The sequence below is a fragment of the Mycteria americana genome, chromosome 7, assembly GCF_035582795.1.
Source record: "Mycteria americana isolate JAX WOST 10 ecotype Jacksonville Zoo and Gardens chromosome 7, USCA_MyAme_1.0, whole genome shotgun sequence".
NCBI lineage: Eukaryota > Metazoa > Chordata > Aves > Ciconiiformes > Ciconiidae > Mycteria > Mycteria americana.
Window position 1 is genome coordinate 11018152 of NC_134371.1, and position 14734 is coordinate 11032885.

Genomic DNA, 14734 nt, shown 5'->3' on the forward strand with positions numbered 1-14734 from the left:
TCACCTCTTCTGTTTTTCAGGAGCAATAGCTAAGTAAACAGAATGAATGGGTTGCTGGGGTTGGTTGATTCTCGTCATACCCTGTTTATACTGCAAATAAACTTCTGAGTTTATCTAAATAAACTTTGTGTGGTCACCAGAATGACACTAAGGTTATCCACCTGCCATCAGGATAACAGGCTAAATGGCTGCAGCGGGGGACAGGTTTAGACTAAGCAGGATGGCCCCTGGGCAAAAGAAAGCAGAATGTGCGTAGCTTTCTGGCTTCTTTTCTTAACATCTAAACTGCTACTGAGAATGAATTTTAGAAGGCTTAAATAAAACACCCAAGAAGGTCACAGTGGCAATGAAGTTCTGGTTCTGGACAAAAACTCTGTAAATTTTATAGATCCGTTTAGTGTTCAGACTGCTACAGTTCCAAGAAGTCAGAAAATGTTTGAAAAAAGTCTGTGGACAGATGTATATCATTGAATGTCACATAACTCTTCAATAACACTTGATAAACCTTGTCCTTCATGCTACTATTGGAAGCGTCCATCTTTGCTGCCATGTGGAGACTGCCTTTGGACCATGGATTAGTTAGTCTTCATAATATTTTGTTATCATTACAGACAGGGAAAGTGACGCCCAAGAACAAGGGATTAAGTAATGTTGCCTGTGTCTGGCAGAGCCAGAATTAGAGCTGGCTGGGAACATCTGGTGCTTGTCTCCAGTGTCAAGCACCAAATAGCTTTGCTTTGAATCTGTGAACACCTTGGGAATGCCTCAGCTCCAGTGTCCCAGTTGTGTCTTGCTACAAGTTTTGGTTAAAGAGAATGTGCTTTAGAGACTTTGTGGATAAACTATGACAGAAATAAAATTGTTCATACATGATAACGCACTTTTAAAAATTAGACAGCCTTCACTCAGTTACACAAAACACTGTTCCCATTTTGTTTTTTTTTTCTTCAGTGTAGCCCTCACACTGTATTTTACTTTATGCCATTAAAAATCTACTTTGAGGACCAAATTACTAATTTTTTGAGATTAATCCCATGTTCTTGCTTATGAGATAACCATTCTGAACTAACTCATTGGGGTCCCAGATCTGTCTGAATGGACTTTATCTTGATGGGGGCTAGAGTATAACAAGACACCAGTATTCTTTCTTCCCGCTCCTCCCAACTCAGTTTCCAGTGAGGAAGGTTCAGTGATAAAGAAAACATTTATGAAAGAGTTATTACATGCATCTGCTTTTCTCCTCCCCTGAGAGCAATTATGAACTATTTGAAAAGGGCTGTCCTTGAATGCAGTATTTCAGGTATATCACCACCAGCAACTGTATCAATGGAAATACCTGCGCAGGTCACCCTGCAGTGTTACGCTACAAGTCATTAATTGTTCTCAGACCTTTTCTAGATAATGGCGGTAACCCAACCACCATTAGTCAATTTATGCTAGAGTATGCCTCATGGATGTTTACTGTGCAGCTAAACATCCATAGTAAGAAAAAACAACAAAACTTTGGCGTCAAGATAAAAAATGTGTACGTATTTTTATTTTCTTTGAATCTTTATAAAGCATGAATGTTGTGCCATGGATAATTTTTTATGGAAGCGGTCAAATTTCCTCTAGGTCAGATTTCCTCAGAGAAGTACATTATAATTATGAATGATGAGAAAATGAAAGATTTTAGATGGTAGTTTTCACTATTAGGGATTTTTCCTTTTTGTTAGAACTAAAGGAGCATTGTTTGCTGCGGAGATTTGTACCCATTCACATTATCTGAGGGACTCAGAATTTTGAGCCTTTCAGTTACAGTGGAGTCTGAGATAGCTGGGATCAAGAGGCAGGTTGGAATACTTGTATTAATCATTATTTTCAGTGCTTCTCCTCCCTAGAAATTGTATGCTTTTTCCCCTTCTCCACGTGCTATTTTCATTCATTGTACAACTGTCATTGGCCCTGCAACTCTGAAGCCAGGAACCTCTTTCTCTGAGGTCATGTAAGAGAATTTTCTGCCATGTGGAAGCTATGTGGAAATAAAGGCAAAATTTTTGGAAGAACAAGTTTGGGGTTTCCTGGGCATGACTTTGATTGTGTAGGGTGATCTGGAAAACCCGGAGCTTCTGGCATCTCCTGTAGACTTGAGCCAGTGAAGGGAATACCTTCACCAGTGCTGGAAGAGTGAGGGTTGCTTTGGGATAGCTCAGGAAAGTTTGCAGTGGGAGGTGTGAGAGAATCCTGCTGATTTAGAACTGGAATGCGATAGACAGCTCCTGTTATTTGGAATGGAAAGTACTTTCCCAATATGCTTGTCTTGTTGCAGTGATGTCTGTAACGGTGATGATAGAGATGAGGAGGCTGTCCTGGAGGAGAAGGGCTATGTGGTCCACGATGGGGAGGAGGATGGGGTTGATGTGGTCCATGAGGAGGAAGAAGACAGTGTGGCCTATGATGGGGAGGAGGATGAGGGTGATGTGGTCCATGAGGAGGGGGAGGACAGTGTGGTCCATGATGGGGACCAAGAGGAGGATCATGTGGGTCATCATGGGGAGGAAGAGCAGCAGGGGGATGATATGGTTCCTCTTGGAGAAGAGGATGTGGGTCATCATGGGGAGGAGGAGCAGAAGGGGGATGATATGGTTCCTCTTGGAGAAGAGGATGTGGTGCATCATGGGGGGGAGGAACAGAAGGAGGATGTTGTGGTTCCTCTTGGGGAGGAGGATGTGGTACATCATGGGGAGGAGGAGGAGGGTGATGATGTGGTCCACCATGGGGGGGAGGAGGAGCAGGTACTTCACGGCTGTCTTGATGTTCTTTGTTGAAACTATGGTTATGCTCAGGGTCTTCAGGTCTGGACTGAGAAGAGGGTGGACATCCATGCCTGTGATGATGCCTGTGATGATGCCTGTGATGATGTCTGTGATGATGTCTGTGACCAAAATGATGATGGGGATGGGGATATCTGTGTGGCTGTCCCAGAGTTGAATATCTGCATCTTTGCCCATTGTCATGCTGCTGTTTGTAAAAACACCAGGGGAGGAAGTATTAAGTGAGATGTTAATAGAACAGAAGAAAGTGGTGAGAAAGAGAGAGAGGTGGGAGTTAGTAGGTTTGCATTTACAGTTCTGGTGATTTGTAAGGAAAAAACCCCATGTTTTTTCAAGATAGAAGAGAAGAGGTAGATGATAAATGCCAAATTACTGAAAATCATCTGGAAATACTACACCATAACAAAATGAAATTATATAACCAACTGAGCAAAATTTGTGATGTATCAAAATGAAATAAAACCGACACTCAAGTAGCTGTTGTAATATAAACTGGAATACCAAATATGATAAAGATCATCTCCCCTTCTCTTGCTTTCTAAAATTCCTTTGAACTTGTTTGCCAATCTCTACTTGCTTTAACTAAGGAGTATGATTGCACTGAGAGAAGACACCCTTGGAGGGAGTAGTAGGGAGAGCTCGACTCTTAATTCATCCTCTGATTGACCTAGCAGTCAAAAGCCAGTCTGTCCTGACATGCTGCATCACACCCAGGCAGTAATAAATGGACATAAACAACCGTTGCAATCATCTGTCAGTCTGGACTAAGTGAGGTTGCTGTAGCCTGCATGAGGGTATAGCCAGAGACATTTCAGTAAGTGAGTACATACCCAGGGACGGTAGATTTCACAGCTTATATCTATTCCATCAGGTTCATCTGGATCACTGATAACTCTTGCCTTGCAGAATCCCACGTGCTAAGCAAAAGAAAAGAAAAAAAACCAATGCACATCTGGGTTCTTGTGATGGAGTTAATAGAAGCTACTGAAAGTTCAACATTTTAAAAGTTAGGATAGTTCCTTCGATACGTAAGTATGTTTACATAACTGTATTGGGTCTGCGTGGCAAGATTTTGGTAGTGGGGAGGCTACAGGGGTGGCTTCTGTGAGAAGCTGCTAGAAGCTTCCCCTATGTCCAACAGAACCAATGCCAGCCGGCTCCAAGACGGACCTGCTGCTGGCCAAGGCTAAGCCCATCAGCAACGGTGGTAGTGCCCCTGGGACAACATGTTTAAGAAGGGGGGGGAAAAACTGCACAACTGTAGCTGGAGAGAGGAGTGGGAATATGTGAGAGAGACAACTCTGCAGACACCAAGGTCAGTGAAGAAAGAGGGGGAGGAGGTGCTCCAGGTGCCAGAGCAGAGATTCCCTGCAGCCCCTGGTGAAGACCCTGGTGAGGCAGGCTGCCCCCCTGCAGCCCATGGAGGTTAATGGTGGAGCAGATATCCACCTGCAGCCCATGAAGGACCCCATGCCAGAGCAGGTGGATGCCCGAAGGAGGCTGTGACCCCGTGGGAAGCCTATGCTGGAGCAGGCTCCTGGCAGGACCTGTGGACCCGTGGAGAGAGGAGCCCACGCTGGAGCAGGTTTGCTGGCCCCGTGGGGGACCCACGCTGGAGCAGTCTGTTCCTGAAGGACTGCACCCCGTGGAAGGGACCCACGCTGGAGCAGTTCGTGAAGAACTGCAGCCCGTGGGAAGGACTCACGTTGGAGAAGTTCATGGAGGACTATTTCCTGTGGGAGGGACCCCACAGTGGAGCAGGGGAAGAGTGTGAGGAGTCCTCCCCCTGAGGAGGAAGGAGCGGCAGAGACAATGTGTGACGAACTGACCACAACCCCCATTCTCCGTCCCCCTGTGCTGCTGGGAGGGGACGAGGTAGAGAATTCGGGAGTAAAGTTGAGCCTGGGAAGAAGGGAGGGGTGCAGGGAAGGTGTTTTAAGATTTAGTTTTTATTTTCTCATTACCTTACTCTGATTTGATTGGTAATAAATTAAACTAATTTCCCCAAGTTGAGTCTGTTTTGCCTGTGACAGTAATTGGTGAATGATCTCTCCCTGCCCTTATATCAACCCACAAGTCTTTCGTTATATTTTCCCTCCCCAGCTGAGGAGGGGACTGATAGAGCAGCTTTGGTGGGCACCTGGCATCCAGCCAGGGTCAACCCACCACAATAATTTAGCTAGATCCTGAGCTTTCTGACCAGTGATACTTGCCAGTAATTAATAATAATTAAAATGTGCCATTTTTGAGTGTCCTTGACTGTGAAGACCACTTCACCATGTGCATCTAGAGGGCTACTACTCTCCATCTTGTCTGTAAGAAATTGGTCAGCTCCCGATGTCTCCAAAACGAGTGCCCTGTGAGTGACTGATTTTTATTCTGTTTTTTCTGTCTTTGCTTGTCAAACATCTATTCAGATTGGGCTATTCTGAAATTTTGCTCAAAGTCCTCAAAACCAGACACTGTGTAGCTATGCTGTTTCAGGCAAAGCTCAAGGTAGAGCTTTCTTCCATATTTATTTTTTGAAAAGTAATTTGTTGTAATCTTTCAGCATTACTTCCCTTAGCATCCCGTTTGCTGTGACTTTCACCTGCTGTCCAGTCATTGTGTGTGGAATTGCTTATGTGAAAGAGCACAGAACTCGAGTAAGGGATTATGTGTATGCTCTCTGTAGTGGGTGCTTTATCTCGATATATGTTTGGGCCATTAGTGGCCTATTATGATCAATGATTACAACTGTTAATAGCTTTTTACACACCCACACCAGTGGTGGCAGCGTTGAGAACAGAATTCAAAACCTCTAGCTATCTGGCTTGTGCTTCATTCTAGTGAACTTTTGGCTTCACTACCAGTTCATTCACAACCTTTTCCAGTCTTCTGGAGCATAAAGAGCCAGAGAAGAAAATGGATGTAGATAAAACAAAAGTTCTACATGTTTAATTTTTTCCATATTTTTATTTCATTCCTTCAATTTCATTTCTGGGGAATAATTTATTCTGAAATTATGATCTTGCCTAGTTGTTTCTTTGGTGCAGACTATTATTGTAATGGTAAGGCAGGGTGAAGAGAGGACTTTGATAGTAATCTGCAGACAAGCCTGAATTATTCTACTCTCCATTCCCCTGCAGCAGAGGGAAAAAAAGTAACCCTGGGCTCACTGGGATGACATAATGCATCTATTTTTTTCAAGATCTATGACTCATGTTAGTGTAAAAGTTTTTATGAAACTAGCATGAATGATTTCCTAGGGAATGGCCGCAATTTGAATGTGAAAGCCAGATCCAAACTGAAAAGCTCAGCTCTAGGTCTGTAATATGCCAGACTCTAGTTACGTTTAGATTTGAGAGTTCAGATTGGCTCCTTATAGCATAAAAACGAGCAGCTGTAAAATTAGGATCTGGACTTGGACATGCTGGATTTTTAATTTTGAGTTTGAGTGCATGCTTATAAGAAACACTTGGAAATATTGTGGGAAGATCTTCCTGGTGCCACCCATTGTACCAGTTCTCATTCTAAGACTTTACTTACAGCGTGCCAGTCATCCAGAAAATCACATTCCAATGCCTGATCTGCTTGTTGTGCAGATTTGGAACAGTTGGTCTCTTTTATAGAGAATCCTAAAATGTGACCTTCACGGGAGGCAGTCTGAAACCAAGAGGTCAAACAAGAAGTGGTAACTAGGTGTATTTAAAGTCCTGTAATTTTAAAAGCAATCATACTTCATGTTGTTGTCAAAATCCTGTCTACCTCATGCTTTCATTACCTGTGCTGTTCAAATGTCCATACATATACGCGTATTCAGTAAGGAAAATAGATTAGATCATTTATACCTTACTTGCCTCACACCTTTATGAGTTCCAGGAATGTTGCTTTATTCCTTTGTCTACTATGTGCATGTTATAAAACTTGTTACTTTTACAGCCTGTGTTTTTAGGGAGTAGCACCCTTAGAGTCTTCTCCCTAAACTGAACTGCTGCTCCTGTGAAAACACAGAGATCTGCTGGATGGCAACCACCCCTTTCCAGTGATGGGAGTGCATAGTACTACAGTGCTGATGTTAATTTGGGATAAAATTCGGCCAGTTACTGTGAGACTGTTGCTTTCTCTGTTGTCAGTGGCATTATTCATAGAGAAGGCATTACTCCGAAAGAACATGGGAGAAGGCCTTTGTGATCCTATTAAAATCCATAAAGAGGTGTTTCATTTTAATTTCCAGCTGTAGTAGTAGTTTATTTCAAGCGTGTGTTGAAGGTGTCCGTAGCATGTGTGTGCACACAAGTTTCACTAGTTTAACTAAATTGGTTAAAAGTGGATACACATACTTTATGGTATCTTTTTTAATTGTAATTCATAGTTTCTAAGTGTTACGCATTCTGTTGAAATCCAGTGGTACAATCTAAATTGTCACTGTAGCTAAAGATGGCAAAGTGTGAAGACAAAGCGTTTAGGGATAAATCCATGAATCCAGACAATCTGAAAACAGCCACTTGCTAAATGGGAGTAGGGATACATCCTGCATGGGACTACAGTGTAGAACACTGTCAAGTTTCTGAGCAATATTAGAAGCTGCAGGGAGGTGGAGCTGGCATGCTATAATTTAAGCAGTTTCCAAGATCAACATGTATTATGGTAGGGGCCATGGGACCTCATTACAGAGGTGTCCTGAACTGACACGTGTTGGCAGAATGATCCTGTGCTGTTTAAGTGAAGGTCTCCAGTATCTACCAACAAGAAATTGTGGTGACATGAGACTTATACTTCAAATCACCCAAAGAATAAGTCTTCATGTTGACATCACTCAAAGATGGAGGAGTTATTTACCAGAGCCAGTAGTTCTTCAAGGGGTGCAGCACAGATAGAAATTTACCTCCCGCCCTTCAGAGCTCTCAGAGTGCTGCTTTGCTCTGCAGCAGAGAGTCAAAATGATGCTGAGCATGTTCTACTTTGTGTTGTACCCATGTGCTAAATACTCTAAAAGTAAAATGTTATCTGACTTCAGTTGGCAGAGTGTATGACTGTGATAATACACATGACTGTACATCTTGAAGAACTCTGGTCAGTAGCAACTCTTGTGTGTTATGATATGATAGGTAAATAGGCACTCAAAATAAAAATATGCACACAAAGAAGGCTCTGACATTTTGGATGCCATCACACTCCCATAGCTTTTAGCAGATGAGAAATTATTTTGCTTTCACATGCCTAAATTAAAGTTGATAACAAGTCTTTGCGGAAGTAGGACCTTCAGTTTTAAGCAGATGATTTATGCTGAGAGGTGACAAGCAATAGTTTGATCCTAGAAGGGTTTGAGTTCTGGTCCCATGGTTTTAGAGCTGCTCACAAAATTTTATCGTTTATAAGTAATTCTAGGACAAAATGCCACTTACCATTTTTAAAATCTTTTCAACTTTGTCCACGTTGAAGTAGTTTGTGTGGTTACCCTCACTGTTGAATTTCTCCAGGGCCTTTGCAGCAATATTTTTATGTTGTTCGGTGACTTCTAAGACTTCAACTTTCACAGGACAATCTTTGCACTCTAATAAATCAGGAGGAACTGTGAAAACAGAGAATTTACTAATATTGCAATGGATATTAATACTCTTGGGAATGTGCATATGCCTTTAATGTGAACTCATAATGAGAAACTGAAATGCAAGTGTTTCCTTGGAAGTGAAATACCTATCCCTCACTCCACAAATATGAGTTTGTCCTGTAACATGAAAAAAACCCAAACCTGTGAAAATTAATATACTTATAAATCTTTTAGCTCCACCTTAGAATCTTACCACCCCAAACAGGCATTCTTTCCAAGTTTACTTTTTTTCTGATATACGTTATCATGTTTTGGTGGACTGGAATGGTGATATCATCTGACATTAATAAAGTCTGCTTTAGAAGAGTAGGGTAACCTTAATTCTATTACTCATTCTTAACATTCCATTTGAATTATCTAAAATATAAATTGCAAGCAGATGAATGAATCTGTTATGGTTACCATACACTAGTAGTGCACAGACTTGTAATTTGGTACTAGGGCTGGTTTGAGGTATGCATTGGCTTACAGCAGTGGTTATTTTACCTGGACTTAATGTACAATTAAATCCATATAGTTGAGGTTTCTTCAGCAGCTGGCTTGTATATGTGATAATCTTACATTGCCCAAAGTCCTGAGAGGAAAAAAGAATACGTGATTATGATGCTATTTGCACTGGATTTAATTGGATGTAGGTGATCATAGAAATTATGCCTCCTTTTAATGTACAGTACTTCTAAGAATAACAGATGTAGACATTAATCGAATGTTTGATCTGGTACCACTCAAAATTTGTGTTCAGATAAAATGGAATCTCCCTCTACAAGAGCCTTAATTTTAATTCTCACTTTGCATGACTGAATAGACAATGGAAAACTAAACCAGCCTTCTCAGTCATTCTAATACTTATTTACAGTAAGATAATACTAGCTAGCAGGGGAAGTTAGGATGCCAGAGATACTCAAGGTTACATAAATCTTTATCAAAAAGTGGATGGACCTTTTCTTCCATTCCTTTCCCTATCTTAATAAAAGGAGTAAATGCCTTCTCTTCTCTCCTCATGGCCTTCCTGCTTTGTCCTGTGTGGTAGTCTCCTGTGTCACCACTCTCCTATTTAAATGAAGTTTTGAACTGGTAGTTCTTATCCCAGGCTGCATCATTGGACTGCAACAATAAAGGACAAGTATTGCTACATATCATATGTGTACTGACACTACCAATATTTCACATTGTCATACCGCAAACGCTATTACATAAAACTGACAAAATATAACACTGGTATTTCTGGCTAATATACTAGGAACATGCTTTAAAAAATAATTTCTAGTGCCCTTTAGTTGTCAGCAAATTATTCTTAAAACATCAGTACTGCTACCAGCAGTGAATGTAGAGTATAGCTCCTTTGAGACAACTAGTTAAATAAAGCTGCACTTATTTGAGGAGTCAACCCTTTTTCAAACCTTTAGCTTATGTTTAACAACTCTAGAATTCAATAGGTTTTATTTTATACTGAGCCATATTAAAGCCTAGTCTTCACTTAGAGATTTTGTGACACAGAAATGTCTGGGCAGTTCAGATGAAGATCAAGGTAATGCATTATTGACATATGACTCTGCCTGGGTGCCATTACTTGCCATGAAATAGGTGTCACTGTATTCACAAGACTCCCAGTGTCTTCTAGATAATACTGAGCATTCCGTTTCCAGCACATCCAAAGTTAAGTAGAGGACTGATGAATTTCCCTGGAAGAGAAGTGCAGGTAAAAAAGAGTTTGTATACAAGAAGTTTGCTCTGAAAGAAACGTTTTTGAAGTAGATATGTTTAATCTTTAATGTAGCTTCCCCAGTTCCCTATTAAGGTTTTTCTGAGTTGACAAGTGTAGAAAGGGTTTAGGCTGGAAGAGACCTTTGGAGGTCATGTTGTCCAGCCATTTGCTCAAGGCAAAGCTAACTTCAAAGTTAGATTCAGCTGAGTTCTATATATCACCAAGACAGATGTTCCACAACCTCTCTGCGCCGTTCCAGTACTTAGCTGCTTTCTCCATTATTTTTTTTTTGGCCGACGTCTAGTTAGAATTTCCCTTCCTGCAACTTACAACCGTTGCCTCTTATTCTTTTGTTGAGAACCTGTGAGAAGAATCTGTTGTTAACCTGGCATCCATCAAGTAGGGAAAATGCCAATGTTAAAAAGTTGCCATTCCCTCTTTCTGATTTTCACATAGAACATATTAATCTATTAGGAAATCAGTTGTCTAGGCAGACAGTTATATAGCTACATCCATTTCAAATGACCTTAATGACCAGATACTGCTTCAGAACTTTGCTTCCTGCTCAGTTTATTCAGGGAGTGACGCAACAAAGCTGTAATAATCCCTACAAAGTCAGGAGCCTTAGCTCTGAAATTATTCTAGTATGTTCTCTCTCCTGAGCAAATAAGATGGAGAATCAGAATTTGAATTTGGCTGCCAGTGTAATGGGATGTGGTGTTAAGAATTATCTCTGGCCCACAGAAACAGTTTTGTATTTTTCTGCAGGAAAATGAATCTCAATTCACGTTTGGAATGTATTATTTAAACTTCATGCAACCCCTGTATGGACATTCAGAATGAATGCAGACCTATTTTATTTTGTCATTTAGAGAAAATGATGCAAAGCCCTTTACTGTGTACAAGTGTCCTCAGGTTTTATGAAATTTCATCCATTCAGATTCCTTTTTCAGACTGTTTCTGTATAGATGAGACCTTGAGAAAGAATTACTGCAGTCTAGTGTAATATTTTTATTAGTAAGAGTCCACCAGTGTCATGTTAAACACTAGTTTTGCAGTACGTGTATGTCTTAGCATTGTCTCTGTTTTTAAAATAGGGGCTAGGTGATTGCACAAAGACACATGTTATTCTATGGCAGAATCAGGAAAAGAATATAGTTGTCCTGGACACCCATCCTGCCCACTAACCACATGATTACTCTCTGCTTAGGGGTAGTTAGCATTTCTATTTTATTTTATAAATCCCAATAATTTCAAGCTGCTAGTCAACAAATTAGTAGAATGCAGACAGAGAAGAGAAGAGAACAGAGACAGTGAGAAACACTATTTTTTTCTGATTTGTATTTATGGAATTGCACTGAATAGATAGGTAAGATAGTCTTTTGTAAAATGTGCTATTCACTAGGAGCCCTCTAAAACTGAAATGACTAAATACATTCACTTTGTCATCCAAACTTGTGAAATGCTAAAGAAGCCGATCCATCCCTGGCAAATATTTATTTTCTTCAGCAGGATGCATTTGGATTCAACAAAGCCTACAGCAGAGCTTGGGAGAAATTACGTGTCCACATCCAAGTATGCAGTAGAATATTCCTCAGTTTGTCTGCTGGATAGCTCTTGGAAAAAAAAATTCTTATATGGTGCCTTCTTGGTTGTTTTAAAAGCATCTTGGGCACCAGAGTTCTGCACTGCACAAGCCCAGAACAGTTGTAGTGTGAATAGTTCAGTATCTTACGCTTCTAGAACTCCCATGTAAACCCAGTAGAGATCCGGCTGCTAGGAATTGCTCTGCTTACGTTTCTAAGAGGGTTGATGTGATAGACTTGATGCACACTATTGCACGGAGATAATAAAAATAATGTTCCGGTCTTTTCTTTTTTTTTTTTTAATATTTTTTTTTTAATGTCATCTTGGCAGTGGAGCCAACATAACTTCTTGCACAATAGTGTACATGATCATTATGCGAAGACCACACCTGGTGGCTTTGGGTCTGAGAAGGTACAGAGACCTTACAGGGAGAATTCTTTAGCAATAAGATAGATAGAAGGGTCTTTTCTGTTCTTGTAGACTCTGTGTGATAGCTGAAGCTGTGGCCCTGGACTGCAAAGACAGCAAAATTCATTAAGGGTACAAAGCAAAACATAAGCATGGTAGTCCAGTGGTTATAGCATTCATCTGGAAGTGTGAATCCTCAGCTCTCGTCCCTAATTCAAGTTATGGTTCTATAGTTTATATAGTCAATAACTGGTTAAAATGTAGAAGCACTGAGATTTTTCTTTTTTAAAACAACTATGGTTTTTCTCATTCATCCAATGAATTCTGCATGTCTTACTGCGCAGTGGCTCCACTTCACGGGGGTGGCACACACATAGCTGCATGGCAGCAGCATTCTTCAAGGGTGGGAGACTTGAGGGTTTAAATCTCTTAATGCTGAAGAAGACTGATTGCTTCCTAGATGAGCCTTTTAACTACCTGGCTATTGCATAAAACCCAATAGTATCACTTGCCACATCCTTGTCTTTGAAAAACAAAATAATCCCTCAGGTTTTTTTGAAAGTATACCTGAAGGCCTGTAGGAATCTGGGCTTTGGGTCACTTTCTGAGCTTTTTGTTGTCCTAACAGGCAGTCTTAAGCAGCTCCATCAAAAACTAGCCTGTCTTTTCAGGTGCCATACTGAGATGTGTAATACGCTTCTTAAACAGTGCATGTGTGCCTGGATTCTAGTTTGATAGCCAAGCAGCTAAAAGGTAGCCAGGTGCATTAGTAAATCTGCATGTCCTTGGTCTCTTTTATCTACTAGTTAAAGAAATTCTTCTGTATTCTACTGCTTTTTCTGCTATTGATTTGCTTTGGCATTTAGGCAATCCTAGAGAGGATACATAAGCCTTAAGAAAGGCTTATGTATCCTCTCTAGGAAACAGAAATAGAAATAAGAAGAAAATAGGAAATGACTGATATGGATTCTCTATCTAGCCCTTCTTCTGTTTTGCTGAGTGGCATTTTCATCTCATTTGGCTTCCTCTGCCTTTTTCCCTTCCCTCCAGTTATCCAGCTATCTCCAAAATTAAGATAATAACAAAATACCGATCTTGCAGGATACATTGATCTAATTAATGTTAGGCATTCGCAGAATAAGAAACCCTCCGAATATAAATTTTGAACACAGCATCTGAGACCTGACAACAGACAGGACAGATTAATTTCTGGTGTTGTATAAAGCTGTTCAGAGCATCTCTTACACTAACATCCTGTCGGCCAAGAGAATAGAGGGCGTACAGCATCGTTTGAAATCAAGCTTACGTACAATAAATCATGCACAAATGAATACTGAGATAGTGTGAATCAGAGCTGATTCATTGAATTACATCAACATTGCTCTGTTAAAAGCAATAAACATAAGCTTTTAATGATATGGCTCATTATTTTAAAATCACAGTCTTGTGTAAATCAGCCTTTAAATTGATACTTACTGTCTGCCATTCTTGTGCATCAGCAACACGGTATAGTCCAAAAACATAGCCATCTCTGCGATGTCTGTTGACCAAATCCAGGGCCCCTCCTGCATCTGTTTCAATGGTATTACAGTCTACAGGTGTAATGCTTGTTTTGTTTTGGGCATTAGAGCACTGCAGTAGTGTTAGAAAAAAAGCTGAAGCTAGAAGCAGCATATTGTTTGCGGTGTTACGTCACTTCTCCTTATGCTCTGATAAAGCCCATAGTCTGCTTTTAAATCAGAGTAGCCCACCAAAGTTATAAATGAATGCTAAAAGGGCATGGTTTTATTTAAATTTAAGTGTTGTGTCACAGGGCCATTACCTTGACCCTGGATTAATGTTTGCAAGCAGCAAGTCAATGATTATTATAGTGATTGAGCAGATTTTGAGGAAAGTAGGCCTTATAATACTCTCTGGACCACCCATCAAAGGGACTATGTGATTCTTTAAGCAGGTATTGGGCAATAGTGTTTTACTATGAAAAATACTTAGCTTCTAACAGTGTGCTGCTGAGCCTAGCATTAAGAAGGTCCAGCTTATGTATGCAGGTATTATGCAATCTTGGTTTTCTGTTTACTGTAGAAACAGTTGAACTGAAAATACGCTTAAATATTTGTGGTCAAATGATGCCTATATCCATATCCCTGTTTTTACAGATCCTTGCCTAGCAGAGAACTAGTGAAAGGGAAACAAGGAAGTCACTCAGATTTGGAAAAGGGATGTAGCTCAAGGTGAACTTGCAAGCTGGTGATCCATAGCTTCTATGTGAGTACCTGCTACTCTTCCAGCTCGAGAAAATTTAGAGCAAACTTCTGTCAGCTTTACATCATTTCAGACTGGTACACAGACTGGGACTGACTGGCTTAACACCGATGTAATCTAGGCATGGCATGAAGTGACATAAAGCTGCCTTTACATTCTCAATCTGAGCAGTTTTCTGTGCCCTTTGGCTGTAGTAGCCTTCATAGACTTCTCTAGAGAATTGCTGGTAATTTTTTTGTATTTATTAAAATAATTTAGTACATATTAAAATTCATTCCTTTCACAGGCTATGCCAATATCCTCTGCTAAGCAGAAAGGAGAAGATGTTTTCTCATTGTATTCAAAATCTTTTATTCAGGATAGTTT

At 40.5% G+C, this 14734-nt stretch overlaps 1 protein-coding gene across 1 annotated transcript; it reads right to left on the minus strand.

Annotated features, from left to right (window-relative positions):
- Positions 1-1980: 1980 nt before the first annotated feature.
- HRG (histidine rich glycoprotein) lies at positions 1981-13780 on the minus strand. Its single transcript, XM_075509115.1, has 7 exons — positions 13583-13780; positions 9981-10088; positions 8893-8980; positions 8201-8367; positions 6342-6458; positions 3644-3730; positions 1981-3000 (listed from the first exon to the last, which is right to left on the minus strand). Exons 1-7 carry the CDS (start codon positions 13778-13780, stop codon positions 1981-1983), a joined length of 1785 nt encoding a protein of 594 aa, XP_075365230.1.
- Positions 13781-14734: the final 954 nt, after the last annotated feature.